Source organism: Lissotriton vulgaris, chromosome 2_1 (genome assembly GCF_964263255.1).
Source record: "Lissotriton vulgaris chromosome 2_1, aLisVul1.2, whole genome shotgun sequence".
Taxonomy (NCBI): Eukaryota; Metazoa; Chordata; class Amphibia; order Caudata; family Salamandridae; genus Lissotriton; species Lissotriton vulgaris.
The window spans coordinates 208081515-208105445 of NC_141687.1; the positions used below are offsets into that span (position 1 = coordinate 208081515).

At 44.7% G+C, this 23931-nt stretch overlaps 1 protein-coding gene across 1 annotated transcript in view; it reads right to left on the reverse strand.

Annotated features, from left to right (window-relative positions):
• The window catches only part of LOC147729843 (schlafen family member 13-like), a 239798-nt gene that overhangs the window by 146852 nt on the left and 69015 nt on the right, over positions 1 to 23931 (reverse strand). Inside the window, exon 3 of the mRNA XM_086954746.1 lies at positions 62 to 190. Coding sequence (XP_086810872.1) covers positions 62 to 190 — 129 coding nt within the window. The remainder of the gene's footprint in view (positions 1 to 61; positions 191 to 23931) is intronic.

A 23931-nucleotide genomic window follows, 5' to 3' on the forward strand; every position in this document is an offset into this window, starting at 1 on the left:
AAAAAGAATAGATTTTCATACACTTCCCTATATAATCTTATTTTGCTAAAGCATGACCTACCTCTAAACATATATTCTTGAATTTCCGCCAAGTCCTCTAAACCTTTTTTTGTATACACTGGTCGAGCCATTGGAGGTGAACCAGAAATACTTAGTGCAGTGTTGAAATGATCAATCACACTTGGACTACCTGGTGGATAAAAAAAGGAATTATTTCCACATCATTTATCAAACTTTATGCTACAGGTACTCTAAAATACCACTTGGAAAACATATTAACTTATCTGCTTATTACTTGAGAAGGTAGAGAGACTACAAGCAAGAAAAGTTATTATAATGGTCCTGGGCCACACAACAAAACACTGGTAGGAACCTGCTGTCATTTAAGTTTTGGTTTGTCAGAACAAAATAGACAAGTGATAAAAGTAGTCAGTCCTCTTATTGGATGTTTAGAAATGGACCCACAACGTGCCACATTTTGTCAATGCATCTTTTATTACACACAAACTGTTTAGACCACCACAATGTAATTACCTCCTAAAAGATCCACCCCGGTTTGCATAGGAATCAGGCGGACAACCAGAACATGAGATCTTTTTACTTGCCATGGATCCTAGTGAACATGGTTTATTTTCTTCAATATCAGACAACAAGTTTCTTAATGGATTTCCAGACTGCTGGGTCATTTCATGGTTGAAGATGTATTTCTAAAAAACGTAGTCTTATAATAACCACCCTACATGCAACACTGTGCCTGACTTCTGACAGTCCCTCCAACATGCCAGACTACCATAGATGGGGCCCAGTCTCACATGGGTCAAGTCCTTTTGATTGAATATATAGTTTAAAAGCAATTCCCTTCTTTTGGGTGCAGACTGATGAATTTGTTGTTGTGAACCAAATTGTGGCCTATAACTCAACTTCAATCTATCTATTCGTTTCTGCAGACCATTTCACAGTATCATTGTCTTGAATGTGGAGGAAGTGGGGGCTGCACAATAACCATCAGACAAAGAACAAGCATTTACAATGCAATAGGTCTCGCAGCATTAAAGTTTGAGTTATTGGTATTGTGTATGACAATGCCAATAGTTTTAACTTTCGCAAATGTGACACCTATAGCATTTCTATTGCAATTTGTGCTGTATTTAGGTGAGTTAGATGTATTGATATTACAAATAACAATGGCTTTTAATTTTTTTAAAATAATTAATACCAGCAGAACAAGCAGCAATCTGAGGACACCCATCCCATGCACCACTACAACCGGCGGGAAAATTGGATAGATGGAAGATAGCACCCCACCCCTGCCCCAATAGAATAACCCCCCACATCCTTTAACAAGTGACACCTTTGACAGCAACCCTCTTTATGTGCACCAGTGAATCTCGCCCACAAACTAAGGTGCAAAACTGCCACCCCAAAGGTGAAACGGACACAACACCCATGGGCACTCACCTGCCAACGCCGTAGGATAGCAGCAGCACAGAGAGTGGGATAGCGGTGCCGGACAAGGCGTGCGTGGAGGGCATGCTGTACTCGGAGTTGTAAAACACCTCAAGCTTCAACACGGCCGGTGAGGAGGGTCGGGGGCGCCGCACTAAGTCTTTGGTGCACTGGCCCAGGTACATCACCCACACCCAGACGATGATTAGCCGTCGGCCCACGCAGGGGTCCACGTTCCAGATCCAGAAGGGGAAAAATGAGATACAGAAGAGCTCGTTGCCCAGCTCTGTGCCCAGAGTGAACAAGTAGTACAGCGCCCGGCTACTGATCTCGAAAGGCTGGCCTTCACTCCCCGGTTAGAGAGTTCCTGCGCTGCCCTTTACCCCAAACCCGGTCCTTGGGTGGCCTGTGCCGCAGCTCCTGGTGCTCCCGTCCATTTGCTACGATTTCTTCTGCCCCGGAGTGCTTCAATCAATCAATCAATCAATCAATCAAAGCATTTGTATAGCGCGCTACTCACCCGGAGGGTCTCAAGGCGCTTGAACAGCCAGGTCTTGAGTTGCTTCCTGAAGGGGAGGTGGTCTTGGGTCAGGCGGAGGTGGGTGGGGAGGGAGTTCCACGTCTTGGCGGCCAGATAGGAGAAGGATCTTCCTCCCGTTGTGGCTCTTCGGATGCGGGGGACGGCGGCGAGGGCGTGGCTGGTCGATCGAAGCTGGCGGGTGGGAGTGTAGAAGTTCAGGCGGTCGTTGAGGTATCTTGGGCCTTGGTTGCGGAGAGCTTTGTGTGAGTGGGTGAGGAGTCGGAACGTGATTCTCTTGCTGACGGGGAGCCAGTGCAGGTTTCTTAGGTGTGCAGAGATGTGGCTGTGTCGGGGGATGTCCAGGATGAGTCGTGCTGAGGCGTTCTTAATGCGCTGGAGTCTTTTCTGGAGTTTTGCAGTGGTTCCGGTGTAGAGGGAGTTGCCGTAGTCCAGTCGGCTGGTGACGAGGGCCTGGGTGACCGTCTTCCTGGTTTCGGTGGGGATCCACCGGAAGATCTTACGTAGCATGCGTAGGATGTTGAAGCATGACGAGGAGGCGGAGTTGACTTGTCTGGTCATGGAGAGGGAGGAGTCCAGGATGAAGCCCAGGTTGCGTGCGTGGTCTGTTGGTTTGGGTGCACTGCCCAGGGCAGGGGGCCACCAGGAGTCGTCCCAGGCGGAGGGCGACGATCCCAGGATGAGGACTTCAGTCTTATCTGAGTTCAGTTTCAGGCGGCTGTTCATCATCCACTCGACTACGTCTTTCATCCCTTCGTGTAGGTTGGTTCTGGCGGTAGGGGGGTCGTTGGTGAGGGAGAGGATCAGCTGGGTGTCGTCGGCGTAGGAGATGATGTTGAGGTTGTGTTGGCGTGCGATGGCCGCGAGGGGGCTCATGTAGATGTTGAACAGCGTGGGGCTGAGTGATGATCCTTGTGGTACGCCGCAGATAACTTCGGTGGCTTCTGATCTGAACGGGGGGAGGCGGACTCTCTGTGTCCTTCCGGCGAGGAAGGAGATGATCCATTCCAGTGCCTTCTCCTGGATTCCGATGTTGCTGAGGCGCTGTACTAGGGTGCGGTGGCAGACCGCGTCGAACGCCACGGAGAGGTCCAGGAGGATGAGGGCTGCTGTTTCCCCGTTGTCGAGCAGGGTTCGGATGTCATCGGTGGCTGCGATGAGGGCGGTCTCGATACTGTGGTTGGCCCGGAAGCCGGACTGCGAGTGGTCGAGGGATCCATTCGTCTCGAGGAAGGCGGCCAGCTGTCTGTTGACGGTCTTCTCGATGACTTTGGCAGGAAACGGGAGGAGCGAGATGGGGCGGTAGTTTTTGAGGTCGGTGGGGTCTGCTGATGGTTTCTTCGGTAGGGCGCTGAGTTTGGCGTGCTTCCAGCTCTCTGGGAAGGTTGCGGTGTCGAAGGAGGCGTTGATGATGTCCCGTAGATGGGGTGCAATGACGGAGTCGGCCTTGTTGAAGACGTGGTGAGGGCAGGGGTCGGTTGGTGATCCGGAGTGGATGGAGTTCATCGTGCGGATGGTGTTTTCGGTGTTGATCGGGGTCCAGGCGCGGAGGGTGGTGGGCGTTGGTGCGGTCGTAGGGTGCGTCGGCTGTGTGCTGAAGCTGTTGTGTATGTCTGCGATCTTGCTGTGGACGAACGAGGCGAGCGAGTTGCAGAGGTCTTGCGATGGGGTGATGTCGTTGTTTCTGGCGCTGGGGTTGGAGAGCTCTTTGACGATGTTGAAGAGTTCCTTGCTGTTGTGGGCGTTGTTGTCCAGTCGTTTCTTGAATGCGGTTTTCTTGGTAGCGTGGATCAGTTGGTGGTGTTCTCGAGTGGCGAGCTTGAGGGAGGTCATGTTGTCGGGTGTTGGGTCTCTGCGCCAGGCTTTCTCGAGGGCTCGGCAGTTCTTCTTGGAGCTCTTGAGTTCGTCGGTGAACCAGGATGCTTTCTTGCTGCCGGGTCTGCTGGGAGGGGTCTTCAGTGGAGCGAGGTCGTCTGCGCAGTTGCTGATCCACCTCGTGAGGTTGTTGGCAGCTTGGCGGGAGGGTTCTGGCTCAGGGATGCGGTGAGCTGGTCGGCTGTGATCTTGTTCCAGCTTCTGCATGGAACCTGTTGCTGGTGGTGGTGGAGCGTGGTCCTTCTGAAGCTGAAGTGGACGCAGTTGTAGTCTGTCCAGTGGAGTCCGGTGGCGTGGCTGAAGGAGATGTCCTTGCTGGAGGAGAAGACGGGGTCTAGCGTGTGGCCGGCGTAGTGGGTGGGGGTGGTCACCAGTTGCTTGAGTCCGAGGTTGGCGAGGTTGTCCAGCAGGGTGGTAGTGTTGCGGTCGTTGTTGTTCTCCAGGTGGAAGTTGAGGTCCCCGAGGAGGATGTAGTCAGTGGAGGGGAGGGCGTGTGGGCTGATGAAGTCGGCGATGTCTTCGCTGAATTGTGTGCGTGGTCCCGGGGGTCTGTAGATGAGGGTGCCTCTGAGGGTTGTCTTGGGGTCGGTGTGGATCTGGAAGTGCAGGTGTTCGGCGGCTGTGAGGGTGTCGTCGGAGTTGGTCGTGATGCGGATGGTGTTCTTGTGGACGATGGCGATGCATCCTCCCGTCTGGTTGGCGCGGTCCCTCCGGGTGATCTTGTATCCGCCTGGGATGGCGATGGCGATGTCTGGTGCTGAGGAGGCGTTCATACAGGTTTCCGTGAGGAAGGCGACGTCTGGAGCTGTGGTGTTGAGGAGGTTCCAGAGTTCTACGGCGTGTCTGTGGACGGAGCGGGTGTTCAGCAGGATGCATTTCAGGTGTTTGCTGCTGGTGCTCGTCTTGGCGGGTGCGGTGCAGGTCCGGATGCAGGAGAACTTGCAGGATTGGCAGGTGAAGGGTCCGTGGGTGCGTCCTGGGGTGGCTCGGTGGCAGCCGGGGGTCCGGCCGGTGTTGAGAGCGTTGGAGATGGTGTGGTCGTAAGTCTGGCGGGTGGGCTGGCATCTTCGGGGCCAGGGGGTCTGGCGCTGGGCACGGTCCAGGCGCGGACAGGCGCAGACGGGCTTACCTTTGGCGCGCCCACTGCGCGCGGACGCTGCACGTGCGCGCGGACTCCGCCATAAATGGCGTAGTGGGGGGGCGGAGCGAGGGAGGAGCTTCTCCTACCCTACACAGCCGCTGGAAGCGCGCCACCTTGTCCGGGTGCTGCAAGTCCTCGCAGAGCTGCCGCAGCCTCTTCAGCGACCCCATGTTTCAAATCACGGGGCCCGGGCTCGGCGCCGCAGCTGATAACGGCTATCTCCCCTCCGGCCTGAAACTGTATCCGGCTGCGGGGGAAGGCTTAGCCGGGGCCGCCCAGCACCTGGAGGCAGTCAGCGCTGCTCGGCCTCCGCCCCTGAGAGGAGGAGCCGCGATACGACGGAATACAGGGCACTCAAGAGCAGCAGCGCAGGCCTTGCGTTACAACGGCTGACTGACTGGGAAACTCGTGAGCCGAAGCAGCCGTCTGAGCCAAAGTCAACCACGTACACATCACTCCCAGCAGGCTCCGAGGGGCAGCGCTCAGGGAACCAAGCCACACCTGCAAATGTGAAAACCCACCCTACTGAGAGGCGCGAGACAGAGGCCAGTCAGCCACACAGCGGCCGGTCTTCGTCGCCAGAGGGAAGCCGCTGTTACAGCAGTCACGAGACCGACCGAGTGCTTCCTCCTGGTCAGCACGAAGGCGGCTTCCTGTCGCCCATTAGAGAACCCCCTCCATTTCAAAGGCTTCTTGTGCAACCGTAATTAAACGAAGAGCAGATAGAAGATGTGTTGTAATGGCTGTTAAATATGTAATGGCTACAGCGGCAGACTTAGAAGCTGGGGTTTTAGTCTTGGCGGGAGGCTCAGGCTACCTATGATTCTGGGCAAATCACTTAAATCTCTCCTCGCCTAAAATGAAACATGTCCCTGTCCGTCTGTAATGCAATTGGTTGCTGCTAATGTTAAAGTGCTCCGATACCCTGGGTCGAGTTTGCTCTATAAGAACGAGCGTGTGGAGCGGTGGCGGCAGGAAGGGAGGGGGGCGGGGATCTCTGTATGTGTGTGTGCGTGCGTGTGTGTAGGTGTGCTCGTGTGTGTGCGCATGCGTAAGGGGGAGGTGTGGCTGTGTGGTACAGCTTTCCAGGAGAGGAGACAGGAGCTGGGCGCAGCGAGCGCGTTCGCGTGCGCGTGGCCCGCTCAATTTCGAGCGCGCGGCCAGCTCCTGTCCCCTCTCCTGGGAAGCAGAGTCGCTCACAATAGGTCTCGCGCGGTTCAACTTCAGGAGACCTAAAAAGGTGATGGAAGGAATGCTTGATATCTCAGCACTTGGCGATCGGTCAGGCCACATTCCATTCCAATGTATTTTCGACTACTTTTCGACTCTAGACACTTCAGGAGTTTGATTTCTCTGAACAGAAGATAAATGCAGGGAATTTTCTCCTTCCCTGTTGAAGACATTTAACATTTTCCCTCTCCAGGCATGGCGTGAATCAAGTGATGGAAGTCACGTCTTCAAGAGCGGGGGATATCTGTTACTGTGTCTTGGCAGCCACTTGGTAGACAGGGCACCATATCTTAGGTTACCATCAGGGGAGCGAAGGTTGGCTCTGCAAGTGTAAATGTGGTGCTTCCACCGACTCTACATAGAGAGGGAGAATCATGTGTTCAACAGGGCAGGTGCACCGCCAATTTGAATTGATGCTCCTACTCCTGTTTTACCAAACACCAAATGAGGGCCATAATCCCATTTGAAATCATTAAACTTGAAGGATATTCTGGTGCTCAAAAGAAGAAAATTCATGTTTTTGGTTGGTACAATCAGTGAAATTCACATGTGAATAATTTAGTTTGTAACCGGATTGTGTCCTCCCTCGGGAGGTGGCTCTCTCAGTAGCAAGACCAAATCAATGTTTAGATGTGGAGACATTTGAACAGAGCTTTGGGTTTTATTGGGAAGCTCAACCTCAGAATATCTGACATGAGCATTTCAATCGAGCCCACCATCCCCCACACAATGATCTCTTTGTGAATTCGATAAAAACAAAAGAGAGTGACATTTGCCTGCACCTCACTACCCTCCTTTTCCAGAAATATTATAATCTGCTTAACAGCTAGGAGCATGCAAACAAAAACAACATGCGTTCGCCAATGTACCCATTAAATAAAATGTGATGTTCTAGTTGTGAAGCTGTAAATGCATTGTGATACATTTTCACTGTGATACGATTGTGGTGAAGAAAGATTCTTCTAATAGACCTTATGTACTTTTTTGGAAGTGACTAGACAAAGGAGTGAGTACAGAACTTTTACCAACAGAGATTTCGCTTTTCGCTGCAAAGATAGAGGGTAGATCTGAGAAGAAAGAGGATTTTACAGTGGGGTTCTCTGATAAACCGGACATGTGGCTTGTAGTTATTTTCCTCGCATAGTATCATGGGTGTTGACGTTCTAATGTTCTAAATACACATCTATATTACCAGCAAATAAATGTAAAAGCATAAACCTTGCCTCTAGGCCCTTAATAAGAACTCAGTCTACAATAACGATGAAAAATCTGCCAGGAATACAAAAAAAAAAAAACAAGTCTGTAATTTGGACTGAAGCCAAAAGACGAGGATGAATGGAGGACTCTGGAGTGATCTAACTTAAATGGAAAGGGTCAAGAAAGGAACTGGAGAGAAGACACCACTGGAGAACTATAACTCAACTCATGAAAGAACCGAAAAAGAGTGCAAGACCGGTTGAGAAATGGACTGTTATGCAACATAAGGATCTGTAATTCTTAGGTACCTTGAATAGCTGTCAGAAGAGGAAGCAGAAAACAGGAAGTGCTGCTATGATTGAATGGTAAAGAAAGTACGTAATGTAATATAACAACCATCTTGGAATGGAACTTAAGGTTCCCAAATGTTCAGGCCAGAATACTCATATATATAGGGTTAATAGTTTTTAAACCCTTTACCTGAATAATTCACTTTCCTTCTGCCTTGTGAAGCAGACAGGAGGGAGATGTTGGTCCGAGAGTAACTGGGATGTGCCACTAGAGCCACCTAAACCAGCACATGTGTGGAGAGTCATGCAACCGGGCCAAGGAATCCCTAGGTGCCTGCGACCACAAATCAGTTGCAGAAAGGAAACCTGGTTCTACATATGTCCAAGGAATAACTTGAGGAACTCAATGCTTACTGAAGTTTATCAAACATATTACCCCCATAAAATTGCATAGGGTGTGGTAATGACTATGAAACTTGGAATTTTGGTATGTGCCAGAATAGGAGTTATTGCACAAATCTTTATCATAGCCCTAATATGTGGGTATGATAAGTTCAAATCCTGGTGGAGAGAACGTTTGTTTTTAAATGGTACTGTATTTGCCTAACTTTTGGCAACAAGCAATACTAGATGGATCATTTATGTAGCAATAAAGGGAGGAGGAGAACGCCAGTTTTAAAATACAATACAAGAAACTATTTATAGGTAATAACACGATTGGACGTTATTTCTGTGGGTTCTATCATTGCTACATGTCTACAATGGTACTAATGGATAATAAATGTGAGGCTTTATTTTGTGCTGAAAAAACATTAAAAGTCGGTTATAAAAAATAAAAAACATGAGTGGAAATCATATTTTAAAAAGTAGGAGTTTATAAATGCAACATGACGGATAGCTAGTACTAGATTTAAGGTAGGATTTTGGAGCGTAAGTGTAGTATATTAGGAATAGGAAGAGAAAGACTGGGTTTGGCAACATGGAGGTCTTACCGTGGTAGGCAAATAATACATGCATGTACAGAAGGATAAATAATAGAATTCCATAGAAAACATTTGATTTTAAGACGAACGAATATCTGTCATATTAACTATTTTGGTTAGTTATAGGAAAGTGCTATTGAGTATAAGAACATAAATTAGATTGAGTTTAGTGCATAAGGGTTATTTTATTAACACAAGAGTTTAAGCGAAGTCTATTACTCTGGTCATTTGCATTAGTTAGCCCATTGAAGTATTTCATTTACGGGTCACAAACTGATTGGTTCACTTGGCTACTAACATAGGTTGCTGATTGTTTTCAATGACAGCATATCAGAAATACCTGTGAAGGTGTGGCTTGGATGCAGCGAAAGATGGCTGGCTAGTTGCGGAGCTCCGCCGCATCGAAGAACCTCCGAGCAGTTTTCCCGATGTGAAGGGAACTGTTTTCATTGCGGCTTGGCAAATTTCAGAACTGGAACCGGCGGTGAGCACCTGGGTCATTTCATACAGCCTTTAAGGAGCCGTTTTTCACATTAACTCGCGACGCAACTGTCGCATATTGAAGAACCACCATTTTACGTTCGCCGCAGCACCAATGGACCTCGCAGGTTCCTCATGTGTTGAGAGTTGGTCTCTTCGCGGTTTACTGGATTTATACTGCGGACACTGCGGTAAGCGTCTAAGTGATTTCTGCTGCTTCTAATGTGCCCTTTTTATTATTCACTCGCGATGCGATTGTTGCTCGCCAGAGGGCCGCCATTTTGGATACGCTGCGGCTGATTTCAGAGCCGCGGCTTTCCCTAGCGGATTTAACATCGCATTCTCTGCATCTCTTATATAATGACTGTTGGATAAATGGTGTGAATAACGCTTGCCTCTTTGTTCACTGCTAAATGGAACATTCTTCATGGTGAACCTTCTCCTACATGCTTAACAATGCTGTTACAGTTGACTCTCCCAAGCTCCTACAGTGTGCCTGCTTATCAGTGTATGTAGTGACCTCCTTTCAACACTTCGGCATGCTACATGGGAGCTATTGCAAAGTCTCTACACCATATCTTACTGTATGACGCCTCACCCTCGTCTCAATCAGAGCTCCTGTGGTTTTCAACGTTTCTTCATATTCTGGATCTCCATTCCTTTGTGTAGAGGCCTCCAGCATTTCTGAATATCAGGAACCTGTGGTTTCCGTGATTTCTTCAGCCCCTAGCGGACTGCGTTTCCGCCATTTTACGCCTTCTGATATTTGCTACGTAATGCTGGTCCCTCTACACTGTAACGTTCTACAATGCAGTTTGTCTTTCACTGGAATTTTTAAGGCCCATAATTAGAGTCAAGTACCTTTTTGAATGGTCCTTTGCTCTGTTCCTGCTTATGTTGGCTCAACTTGACTAATTCTCACTGGACGGAGTGCTGATTATACACCTCCTCTTTTTGTGCTATTATTGGACTGGTCTCTCTCTTATGGTCAATTTACGCAAGCCTAAATTTATTTTTACTCCCTCTGTGAATACTCCTGTAAGTCTTCCCACTGAGTTACATGCCTCTCCGCAGTCTTCCAGGATGGCGACCTCTGCCTCTCAACGTTCCTCAGCATTGCAGGCCTCTTTAAATAAATCTTCACCTCCGGCGTCTTCTTCCAAACGACTAAAGCAAGAGCCTCCTTCACCAGAAAAATCTTCTTCTTCGTCCTCCATAGACTTGATTTTGGAAGAGATCCGGGCGTTACGCCCATTTGTTGAGGAAACAAGTAAAGATATGCAACTTTTAAAGGACAAGTGGGAGACCATGGACGTTTGAATCTCCTCAATTGAACAGCAAATTCCTGAGGTTCAATCCAACACACAACGCATCACCTCTTTGGAAAAGACTGTTCTCTCACTTCAACACCATACGGAGGATTTGGAAAATCGCAACAGGAGGAATAACCTACGTATTTATGGTCTGCCAGAATCACTTGAGCTAGACGACCCAGTCACTTTTTTCATCTCTTTTCTTCACGCTCCAAAGTTAGGGGGCTCACAGATTTCAAACTTATTCTACGCAGACGACCTGTTACTCATCAGCCGGACTCCCGTCGGCCTTCAGCGGCTATTGGACATCACCTCAAGATATTCCATTACCAACAGGCTTACCATCAATCGAGAAAAATCCAAAATCATGTGTATTAAAGCAGAAAGCAACACGGAACTGGCTCCTGTCATCCAGAAAACTAGAAAAGGTCAGCGAATATCGATATCTGGGGGTCATCATAGACCACAAGGGCAATTTCAAGCCGCATTGTGAAGTCATTAAAAGGAGAGGACTAATCACTGCAGCGGCGCTTAGAAATCTAAAAAACACAGTTTCGGGGCCTAGCTTGCTTCCTCTCATAAAAGTAATCCAGGCAAAATTACTTCCAGCAATCACTTATGGCAGCCAAGCTATGAGGGGAAGGGACGCTCCCTCACTAGATAGAACAGTAGCAAAAGCATTGCGCATGATCTTCAGCCTTCCGAGGTATGCATCGCCTGCCCAAATGAGATTAGAGTTCGGATTACAAAAAGAAGAGCTGGCGCGCAAGGGAGCCTACATAAAAACCTGGCACAAAGTAAGCAGGGGAGACCCGAAGACCCTAAACGCTCTCCTGTGGAAGGAGATTCAAAATAAAGAAACATGCCCAGCAAGGCGGTACCTAGAAGCAGCTATTGAGGACCTTGGCTTACAGCAACTTTGGGAACTTTCAAGCTCCACAGCTCTATTCAAAAAGGTGGTCAATAAAATAGTACGGAAGGAATCATTGCTGCAGGACAAAGCTACCCTAACAGAGCGGGCTCATGGATGGCTTACAGTTCAATCATACAACATGCTCTTGCCTCAAACCTACCTGCAGATAGGATTCACCAAAAAAACAAAAGAGAAATTCTTGAAATATCGCCTAGGTCTACTGCCGTCAGCGGCTCACCTTCCTCCATGGTTACGGCCAAATCTACCTTTAACTTGCCAACTCTGTGGGATTGGTAAGGAAAACATAGTTCATCTGATCTCTACCTGCACTAAGCTCACTCAAGACCGACGCCTCCTCCTGCGACCACTTTTTAACATTCGTAACATACGGACCTGCAGGCAAGCGGCGCTAGCTTGCTTCAAAGGAGATGACATTCAATTGAGCTGTCGAATGGTAAAATTTCTCGAAACAGCTGAGGCCCACTTCAAAAAAATTTCTTTGAAAGAACGAACAACTCAAGTAGTACTGTAAAGGGCCATAATAATGAGCTAATTGTCATCCTAGAAGCCCGTCCTCCAGAGTGACAGCGTTGCCCTTCCTAAAACTGTGCAGTACTGACTGGTAATAGGGCTCTTCTGAACTGTTATCGCAATTTACGTATCCTCGCCTCCTCCGTGGCATGTTTTTTTACTTTTGTCTTGTTATCTTCCGTTGGCAGGCAAGGACGGATAATCCATTCCTTAACTTTTTTTTTTTTTTTATCTTATTATTCTTCTGTTTTTAGGATAAATAGGCTGTCTAACATGATGCTAAGTTTCTTTTAAATTCTGCTGCAGTTATCCCACTATGGAATCTTGTGCCTTGTCTTAAGGACAGAATCTCTGTTTTAACATGTTAAAATTTGATTTATGTTTTACTGAATCCTGATTTATATTGTAAAGGTTTTAAATAACCATGCACAATAAAGTATCAATGAATCTCTTTTCTTCCAAAACTTTTGGACATGCCACCTTCTACGGCCATCAGCATCCAAAGGGCCCACAGACTCGGTTCACATACAACTGCATCTACAAAACCTCGTGGTGTCATCATTCTTGTTTTGAAATTCACAGATCTTCTTTCCATTCTTTCTGCGGCTAGAGCCAAACGACAAGTATCCTGGCTAGGTCAACGTGTATTCCTAACCCAAGATGTTTCTAGTGCTACTGCCTCTAGACGAAAGGAATTTCTTGCCCTTCGCCCTTCTCTGCACTCCCTTGCAGCACGTTATGGCTTGTTTCATCCTTGCACCTTCAGAGTGACTCATCAAAATAAGACTTGGTCCTTTCAAGATCCTGCTAAACTTCGAAACTTCATCCTTCTGCAGAACAGTGATGGAATGGAATCCTCCCCTTCAAATAGTGGCTGACCTGTTTTGCTACCTTCTTGACTCTAGTCTTTAGATGTTCTTTTGTTCCTTGTATTTATGTACTTACTGTTTTTGTGGTTCCTGTTGTTTATATCTCCATTCATCTTCCTTTAGTATGTTGAAGTGCTTATCTCTGATTTGTATTCCGCATTGCTTGTATTCTATATTGTTTGTATCCTATATTCTATATTATCTTTGTTATACATGATCCTCTCATTAATTGTTTTTTTTTCCACTACAGAATTGTACTGTACTGATTATTCCCCTAATCCTTTGTCATCCCTGTGTGGTTCTGTGAGGTCTCGGTGCGGTCATGCCTCTACTCCTGGTCTGATACGTCTTGTTACGCATCACCACTTCCCCGTCTCCCTATTTGTATTCCCCCTTCAGGTATGTTTTTGCAGTCATCCCTATGGATTTCTGCGGTCTTCTCTGTTTTTTCTCTTCCCTTTCACTTGCTCATTTTTCTTCCTTTCCTTTATCCCCTCTCTTCCCCTTTCCCCTTATATTTTTTTTATATCATACTTTCTTACTTCCGGCCTTTTAACACTTGGTTTTTCGCTGTTACACTGATTTGCACTCTCCGAATTTGAATTGTTTACTCTGTTTTAATATTTAAGGTTGTTTCATGGAATGTGAAAGGTTTTAATAATCCTATCAAGCGGCAGAAAGTACTATCCCACCTTTCCTCTTATAATCCTGATATTGCTCTTATCCAAGAAACCCACCTATCAGAAATTGAATCATTAAAGTTGAAAAGACAGTGGGTTGGTACTGTGTTATTTTCTCCGGTCCCTCATAAAAAGAATGGAGTTGCTATTTTGATTCACAAACGTCTCAAATGCAAGATTGTGCTAGAGGAACGAGATGATGAAGGTCGTTGGGTCTTAGCTAAACTACTTATTAATGCAATTCCAATTACTGTGTTTAATGTCTATGGTCCCACGAATTTTGACTCTTCCTTTTGGCCATCAATCACTTCCAAATGCATTAAACATAAAGATGATTGTTTCCTTTTAGGTGGCGATTGTAATCAGATAGTTGATCCCTTCTTAGATCGTAAGTCCTCTGTCCGCTTCATCCCACATAAGCCCCATAAACAGTTCTTGGATACTATTACACAGGCTCACCTTGTAGATTCTTGGAGACTCACTCATCCAAACATTTTAGATTTTTCTTCTCCCCCACATGCTTCCTTTTCTCGTCTGGACTATATTTTTCTCTCCTCTTCTTTATCCCAGAATCTTTTGTCTTCCTCTATTGAACCTATTGTAATCTCTGACCATGCTCCTATTGTTGCAGACTTTGACCTCCTTCCCCCTCTTTCTAAATCGTCTTGTTGGCGTTTTAATTCCTCAATGCTAACTGATCCTCATTTCTCCTACTCTTTTCGCTCTTTTACTACTGAATTCTTTCAGCTCAACTCTGACCCTCATATCTCCACCCATGTCCTACGGGATTCTTTCAAAGCTACAGCCCGTGGATTTATTATTGACTTTGTTTCTAAAAAAAAAAAGCAGTTTCTCCAAAAGCGTGCAGTTGCTTTGGCCCATATTAAAACCTTGGAACATCAGTTTTATTCTTCCTCCCCCAAACATATGTCCTCTGAACTTCTTCAAGCCAAAATTGCCTTCAACAAGCTCACCACTGACTCGGCCTCTTCCTTTCTTCTTCGCAGTAGTGCTCGCTACTATGGCGGTCGTAACAAATCAGGCAAATTACTTGCTAACTACCTCAAGTCGAGTAAAGAACGTACTTTCATAGACTCCATCTATTCCCCTTCCAGTGTTCTCCTGCATACTGATAAAGATATCTTAGACCAATTTCAATCTTTTTATAAATCTTTGTATACTCCCGAAAACCCCCCTTCACCTACTCTTCTTCAATCCTACTTTGATAATTTGCCTAAACCTGATACGTCCCAACTTCACTTCTCAGACATCGAAACGGATTTTACCCTACATGAGCTTTCCACTGCATTGCCTTCCCTTACCAAAGGCAAAACTCCGGGTCCTGACGGATTTCTGGTTGAATTTTATTTACATTTTTCTGATCTTCTTTTGCCCAAACTTTTCTCTCTTTTTCAGTTGTTTTGCTCCGCTGGCCTTGCTCAGGGTTCTTTTCAAGATGCTACTATCTGCCTCATTCCTAAAGAAGGCCGCGATCCTAAATTTTGTAAAAATTATCATCCTATTTCCTTGGTCAATGTTGACTATAAACTCTTTGGGAAGGAACAATGCGGATTCGTTAAGGGTCGTCTCACCTCGGATAATTCTAGACTTTTCCTCAATGTTTTAAATAAAGCCTCTTCTCTTTCTATCCCCCTAGCGGCTATTTCTGTAGATGCGGAAAAAGCCTTCGATAGAGTTGATTGGTCTTTCCTGCTTGCTTCCCTGAAATGGCATGGTTTTGGTCCCAAGTTTATTTCGTTTATTTCTTTAATTTACTCCAAGCCCAAAGCTTCAGTCCTTGTAAGTGGTCAGCTCACCTCATCTTTCACGCTTCAACGTGGGGTTCATCAAGGTTGCCCCCTCTCCCCTCTTCTTTTTATCTTAGCTCTTGAGCCTTTTCTATCCTCTATTCGTAACAATTCCTCGATTTCTGGCTTTTCATATGGAGAACATCAACTCAAATTATCTGCTTACGCTGATGATATTCTTTTATTTATCTCGGATCCAGTTTCCTCTGTCCCTTCTTTGTTAGCTGAGTTTGAGAAGTTGTCTCTTGTCTCAGGATATAAAATTAATTCCGACAAGACGGAAATTCTTCCATTGACTAAATATTGTCTTCCATATTTCTTCACCTCCACAGGCTTCACTTGGAATAGTAATAAGATAAAATATCTTGGAGTTCTTTTTTCTAACTCTACCTCATTCTCTATCAAACTCAATATGAACGCAGTCATCTCTAGAATTGAACGGCTGTGTTCCTCCTGGAATCCTCTCTTCCTTTCCTGGTGGGGTCGTCTTGATTCTGTCAAGATGATGATTGCACCTATTTTGATTTATTTACTCTCTATGCTCCCTGTCCATATCCCGGCCCTTTACTTTCATCGCATTGACTCTATCTTATCCAAATTTCTTTTGAAACAGAAAAAACCTTATATATCTTTATCGGCTCTTCCCAAATCAAATGGAGGAGTTAATTTTCCAGATTTTTGCCTCTATCATAAATCCTTCTCTCTTCGTCAGGCTTCTCGTTGGCTATCATCAGAGCTATCTCCTTTTTCTCCCCTTTGGCTTCATGTTGAACGTTCTTTATTATTACCCTTTTCATTTCAAGATGTACTTCGCTTTACTTCTAAATCCCCTTATATTGTCCTTCCATTGTTCCAACATACTTCTTCTCTCTTGAAACCCTTGCTATCCCCGTTGACCGTTTCTCGTGAATCTTTTCTACTTTTGCCCCATCTGGTATAACTCACTTATTCTTTTGCGCAATAGACCTATTGCCTGGTCTTCTTGGAGATCGAAAGGTATTATTTGGGTTCATCATCTCTTTGATGGTTCCTCACCTTGCTCTTTCCCTCAATTTCAGACACAGTTTCACTGCCCTCGTTCATTTGCACAGAAATATTATGTTCTTATGGAAATTGTCCTTGATCGTTATTATTCTCTCCCATCTTCAGAATTACCTCCCCCCTCTTCCCCTCTTCTTACCATACTTACCACATTTCCTAAAGCCTCTCTTATCTATCGCTTCTTCTCTGCCCCTAACCCTGAACGACCCAAGTCTAAAGTGGAGCTATCTTGGGAGAAGGAGCTGGCTTATTCTTGGTCTATTTCTCTCTGGGATAAGATATGGACTAAAACTTTGAAGACTTCTTGCGCTGCATCCCTCACTCAGTCCATCTTTTTCTTCTATCATAGACTTTATCTTTCTCCTCTTTCTCTGTCTCGTTTTCTTTCTTCTTCCACCTCTAACTGCTGGACATGCAACACACCTGAGGCTGATCTTTTTCATCTTTTCTTTCTCTGTCCTTCTGTTCAAGCTTTTTCGAAACAAGTTTGGTCTCGCATCTCATGCATTTTTACACTTTCTGTTCCCTACTCCAATTCCCTTGTGTTTCTAGGAAGTCTTTCAGACTCTTTGAACCTCCCCTCACACTCACTTGGTCTTCTAGATCTCATGCTAGCCCATGCTCTTCAACACATTGCCTCCAATTGGAAGTCCCTTACAAATCTCTCCATTCGTTGTTGGTGGAATCTCCTGTGTAACTCCCATAGAACCTTCTCGCAACGTTGAGCTTTACTGGTTACCCCTTACCCTGTATTTAGATCAATCTGTTAGAAGAGGATATACTCCACTTTCCTCTGACAATTTTAAGCCCCCTTGAACATCTGTACTCCTGCCTGCAGTTTCGTTCCTTAGATTTCACAGTTTAGGTTCTTTCATTCATGTTATATATGATACTTCCTTCTTTCGGTTATTGTGCATTTGATTTGTTTTCCTTGCCAACAATTGTTTATGTATATATATATATAATTGATATTAACATGGTTTTTATTTCCCCTCTTCACCCCTTCCCCCTTTCCCCCTTAAAAACTAGAAAATGCTTGGATTTTTTGTTAGTGTCACCAGTAGTTTATCATTCATTTTTTTTCATATTTTTCTCACTCATTTTGTTCCTACTGATGTCACTTTGCTGTTTTATAACCTGTTGAATCAATAAAGCTCTCAAACTTAAAAAAAAAATACCTGTGAAGTTAGGTGCAGTGATTGACTGGTTTATGTTAAGTAGGGTACAACTACAATCACATTAAGCATCCAACAGAGTTTTAGGAGGACAAAATGAGGTTTGCATTCCCTACAGGTCCTGCAAAGTGGAACTCACTTGTTATTTATTTTCAACTCCAGTGCAGATCTCTATTTTGTTGACAAAAGGGTGTCCCTGCACCAGTGTACCCCTAAAAAGGTATATTTCCACAGTTGGGGCCTGACTCGTGGGGACCCATTGGAGACGCGGCCGTCCAAAGGAGTGGTCTTGATGGAGGATTGGGATTTTGCGGAGGAAGAGCACTGCATGAGGAGACCTTTGTCTTTGCAGGCCGACGTGACTTTTCCGGTTTTCCTGATTTGGCCCTTAAGGTGGTGGCCAGCCTCAACTGGGGTTGTCTTTTGCGCAATTTTGAAGTGACCATTAGGTCGACCAGAGATCAGCAGGTGGGAGTTGGAGTCTTCTGTTTGGTAAGGTAGTTAGAGCGGAACTCTTGATTAGTTAAGCCTGGGCTTTTTGTTTGAATTTGTTATTCAATCTATGAAAAGTTTGAAGGCAGGTAATGTGGAGATGTTTCTCCTTATGTAATATTTGTTTGGAGTAGTAATATTTTACACATATTGTTAAAGCATGCCTGTTCTCAGCACACTCCGTAGGTGGTGTTGCTGCTCTGGTGGTAACAAAAAAAGTTCAGAAAAAAGTCAGCCAGCTCCCCCAGAGGGGACACCTAATAGAGACATGTATGTCAAATATGGTATTTCTTCCACAATGTACGGTCCACTATGGAACAAATACACAAATAAAGATTCTGATCTACAATGGCCAGTGAATGGGTCATTTGATTTTAAAAAGGTTCAATATGTGGAGCAGTGTTTATTTAAAAGAAAAAGTAGACAGGATATGTTTGATTGTGTGCGTATGTGGGAAAAAGAAGTACGAGAGAGAGCAAAGAGCAGAAGCTATAGCAGAAAAAGAACAACGAAAAACGATATATCAAAAAGCGCTAGACTTAAAAAATAAAGAAAAGAAGGGAAAAATTGAAAAAGAAGATAGGGAACATCGATTAGAGGTAAATGGACAGTATCCTATTAGGTGCCCTATTTATTCCATACTTAATAAACCTCAGGATAACTGCATCCTATTAGAACGCCCCCCACCCCAGTATACATTTCCAACTCTAAGTGCCCCTGGTGAGGTTTCTGACACCGAGCATTTGTCTTCAGAAGAAAAGGATAAAGATAAACAAGATGGGCGACAGACTCGCTCTACTTTGACTAGAGCAGAAAAAGATAAATTTAAAAAACTGCTGCTAGGGAGGAGGTTTGTCGATCTCACGCGGCATAGCTCATTGTAACTATGGTTCAACAGTGGAACAGTGCAGAGCAATTTTATTTTGTAGAAAAATGTATTTGGGAGGTAATATTTGATTATAGAGAAATTTCTCAGGAACTAGAGCCAGCTGATATAAATACTGATTACAAACGATTAACAGAGGCGACTTTTCCTTTTTCAAACCTATCTGATATGATTAGATGAGTGGTTAAAATAGGAGACGCAACATTGCGTTTACGAAAGGAGCAAGAATTAGCTAGAAAACAGAGAAGTATAGAAGCAGTTCAAACTCAGGCAAAGGACATAGATGCTCCGGTGGAAGAGGTTGCACCCAGTAGTACTACACTTACTGTGAAACCTATGCGTGAAGCTGCACCCCTATATGTTCCTCCAAAGGGAGCGGGAACAAATGCTGACAAAACTTAGGATGATGCAAAGGGATATTTGATATATAATTCGGTTTACACTCCTTGGAGTAGAGCCGACGTGAAGGCTCTTAAAGAGGCTTTGCCCGACCCCAGGAAAAATCCTGCTGCCTTCTATGAGGCGGTGGAAGGAGTCATTAGCTTCTGCACTAAGACCTTGCTTAGTGTAGATCTTCCTAAAGCTATTGTGACCAAGTTAAAGACTCTCATACCCCCTAAGAAAAAAGATTGGACTATGTTAGCGTCCTGTAAACAGAAAATGGATGAGTCAATTTCTGACTTCTTTTCAAGGTTTCCGGAAACATTCCATGATTTTAGTGGTCAGTCATTGGCCGATGATTCGGGTAAACATTTGTTTGTTGATACATGTCGCTAATATGTTACCAGAAATAGCTAGTCGCTTAAAGGCCATTGAAAGTTCTTAGACTACGTCTTCCCCAGTTTCCCTTTTGACCTCAGAACACAGCAAAAGCTGAGGAAAAAAAAAAAGGCGGCCATCTTAAAATACTCTTGGAATATTCCTGAAAATATTTGGAATTTTATTGTATTACTCTTGGAATATTCCTGAAAATATTTGGAATTTTATTGTATTAAAATACTGATAAAAGTAAGAATTCCGATCTCCGATCTGACTACACAGATTAAACAGAAGGTATTCCTAAAGAAAGCGAAAATCTGGCCTAGTCAAAAGATTACCGGATCTTTCAACACGGTCAGTATAATACAACATTATATTTATAAAACACTCGACCAATCAACTAGCATGACGGACAACTGCTTAGAAACAGTAAGCATGAACTCCCACATCATAAGGTATCCTATCAAAATTTCCAAAAATGCAGCAAAAAAATTCAAGCATACTGAGGAAAAACCCAGACACGCTGATATCTGACCCCATGCCATCACAGTTAGAGGCACTAAAGTGAATGACATGATATTCATTACAAGAAGAACGGCTAAATGGCGCTATGTCATTACTAATTTACTAAACGTAATATCCATTACCAATATTCCACATGGCACAAACATCATGACCAAGTCAGCTCCAAGATGCAGAGCTGACCTCAGCATAACTATATACAAGAACGGTATAGTGCTAATACAAGCCTCTAACAACGAATTAGAAAAATTTGACAACATATTCCCTACTTTAAAATGGCACACGGAGAACACAAGATCGGAACAACACATAAATCAACAAGAAGGTACCCCGGACACCAGGAACACTACGTCTACAGATAATATAATAATCAGAGAATCGCAATATACACAACAGTCTACGCAAGTAACAGACACAAGCCGATTAAGCAGCACATCGCCCAGAATCGAAGCAGAGATAACAGAAATTGCTACGCTATATCTGAATAACAACAAAGAAGATCAGAAGGAAGATGCAACATCCCGCCTCATTCAAGGAGCATCTCCGTCGATTAGGCCCCTCTCTGAAACTCAAGTAAGCCCAGATATAGAAAACCTCACCACAGCTATACCCCATTCTACTCCAACGCAAAGAACTTCACAAAGAACATCTCGTACTGCAAGAAAGCTATCTCACCCAAACAGGATAGTAAGTACACAAAATCAAGACAGAGCATCCAACATGACTAATATTAATGGACCAGACATCCAAAATAATCTCAAAAAGACAAGAATCTTGATGAAAAGAACAGATCTAATAAAAGGGAAAACAAATGGTAAATCACGCAACAAACGAGGGAACATAACAAACACATCTCCTCATACCATGAGAGAATTTGAAGATCTTCGAACAAAAATAAACAACATGTTGCATGACATACTAAGCTCTCTGCATGAGATAGAAAAACTCCATGAAAGTACAGAAAACACCCACAAAAAAATAGAGCGCATCACAGAGCTTTTACATCTCTCCCAAAGAAAAAGTAATGAGACGGCGATGCCACTATCAAACAGGCATAATCGACCAGATAGGAAACCTAAAGAATTAACGGAAGAAGGAACCTTATTCTTACTCCGGGATTATGAGATATCAGAACGCAGTAGAGGAGAGGAAATCAGAACAGTCCAGATCAATGTCAATAGAATGTCTAGACAGAAGGATAGGAAACCCAACCTTAATAACTTACAAGTTCAGATAATCTCAGAACTGCAAATTTTGACCACAAACTGCACGGAAAAATCGTTGAAATGCCTTCTGATCAACTGCAGGTCTGCAGCTAAACATGCATCAGACATAGCCGACCTCATCATTAGCCAAGAAACTGACGTGACAATCCTCACTGAAACATGGCTAACAGAATCATCATCTCCAGCTCTGGACCTACTAGTGCCCCCTCTATACAACATAGTGAGATTGGATAGACGAGAAAAGAAAGGAGGTGGCACATCGCTTGGATATAGAAATTGGCCAAATACATTCGGGACCAATCAAAGAGTGCGAAAACCTAGGTCTCAATTTAAGATCGGACAACAACCAAATATGCAACCTGCATGCACTTTATCACCCACAATAACAATATGCCGTTCATAACTCTAACCCAAACAATATATTCACAGGGGACTTTAATCTACACTGGAACAACAACAATGACAAACAAATAAATGCTTTTAAAGATTTCCAAGCAGAGCTCAATCTTTCGCAAGCATGTACACAGCCAACCCACTCGAAAGGAGCTACGTTGGACTGGATAATTTAAAAAAATGAGAACATTTCAGGTCTAACAATAGAGCCATGCGACTGGTCAGACCACCATGTCATAACATTCATGATTCCCACATGGAAAAAGAACAAACACTCAAAACCTAATAGAATTAAAAAGTGAATGAGGGGCACTAAAGACTCGAACATTGAACATTTAGTAGAAGGCTGTGAAAAGGACCTACACCCACCAAAGAACTTACAGAACGTAAATGATCTAACGGCCCACTACTATACTTCTATAACGGATATAGTTAACTCCACAATGCCTCTTAAACAGAAAAGAGTTACAGAGAAGATTAAAAATCCTTGGTTCAATGAGACACTATGGGGTCGATTCCGATTCGGGAAACAAATCCGTACGACGATTCGAATTCGTAGCCGTTTCCGTCCGAATCGTACAAATCTGTTCGAATCGCGTAGTACGATCCGTAGGAAAGAAATCCGTCCGAATCGTTGCGAACCGTACGAAAAGCAAGGGAAAATCCGTACGATAAGGACCCTGGAAGTGAACCATACGAATCGTAAACATGCCGTATGACCCGACAAGTACGATCCGGACCGGGGAATGAGTACCCGATTTGTACGGTAAACGTCGCGTATGAGCAATTCATACGGAGAGCCACACAATCACCTAGGGTACGGTTTGTACACCCCATGATCGTAGGGGTATGGTTCGTACACCCAATGATCGTAGGGGTACGGTTCGTACACCTACGATCATGGGATACGGTTCGTACACCCGATGATCGTAGGGGTACGGTTCGTACACCTACGATCATGGGGTGTACGAACCGGACCCCATGATCGTGGGTGTACCAACCGTACCCCTACGATCATCGGGTGTACGAACCATACCGGGGGTCCGTTTTGCACGCATTTCGAGTAGAATTCTGCTTTTCCGGACGTTTTGAGCTCTCGTAAAAAAATGAGTCGTACGGAGTGTTGACTGGACGAATCGTACTTGCTGGGTCGGAAACTGATACTTCGATCCGTACGGACATCGCGTACTGCACGTTCCGAATGCGATTCGTACTGATTATTGAGTCGTACGGGCTTTGGTACGATTCGGTCTGAGAACTGCTTTGGGAACGCATCGTACTACATCGTACGTACGGGGATGTTCGAGGATACGATTCGTATGGGAAAAATGCTCCGTACGGCCCCTAAATGAGGAAAGACGTAAACTGAGAATGCGGAAAGAAAATGGAGACAACACCCTTCTTCTCCCGTATTAAAATCTCTGAAAGAAACCAGGAAAGAGTATAACAAAAAGATCCTCAACTCCAAAAAGGAATTTATCAGATCAGAATTGGATTCCGCCAAAAACAGACCTTGTAAATTATTCGAAATATTAAAACAACAATCCAACAGGGCAGCCAAAACGACTCAAGAAGTCACAAAAACACAACTAAATTGCGAAGTATTCTCTTCCTTTCTCACAGACAAAGCCAACACGTTGGAAAGTGAGCTCAAGAGTGCAGCAGATAACCTAGAAATCCAAAAACCTACGACGAGCGCTGCCAACGCCTTAATTAAGGAGAGTGGGACAAAAAACAAGGCCCATTGGGATTTTTTGAAGTTATTAGACCAGAACAACATTGCCAAAACGCTACGAGAAATCAGACCTAATAACCACTATAGTGATCCACTCCCGTCGAAATGCATGAAAGAAATCAGTCAAGCCGTGATTCCCTTATGGACAAAAATTATTAACGCCTCTTTCACAAGGGATACTCCCAGGGTGCCTAAAAACCGGTCAAGTAGTCCCCATTATCAAAAAACCGACGGCGGACCCGGCAGATCCGAATAACTTTCGCCCAGTAACTAACATTCCGGTACTCGCCAAACTAATAGAGAAATGTGTGCAAAATAAACTCAGCCAACACATAGACAATTTCTCTTTATTGGATGAATGCCAGTCGGGCTTTAGAACAGGACACAGCACTGAAACGGCGATTCTAC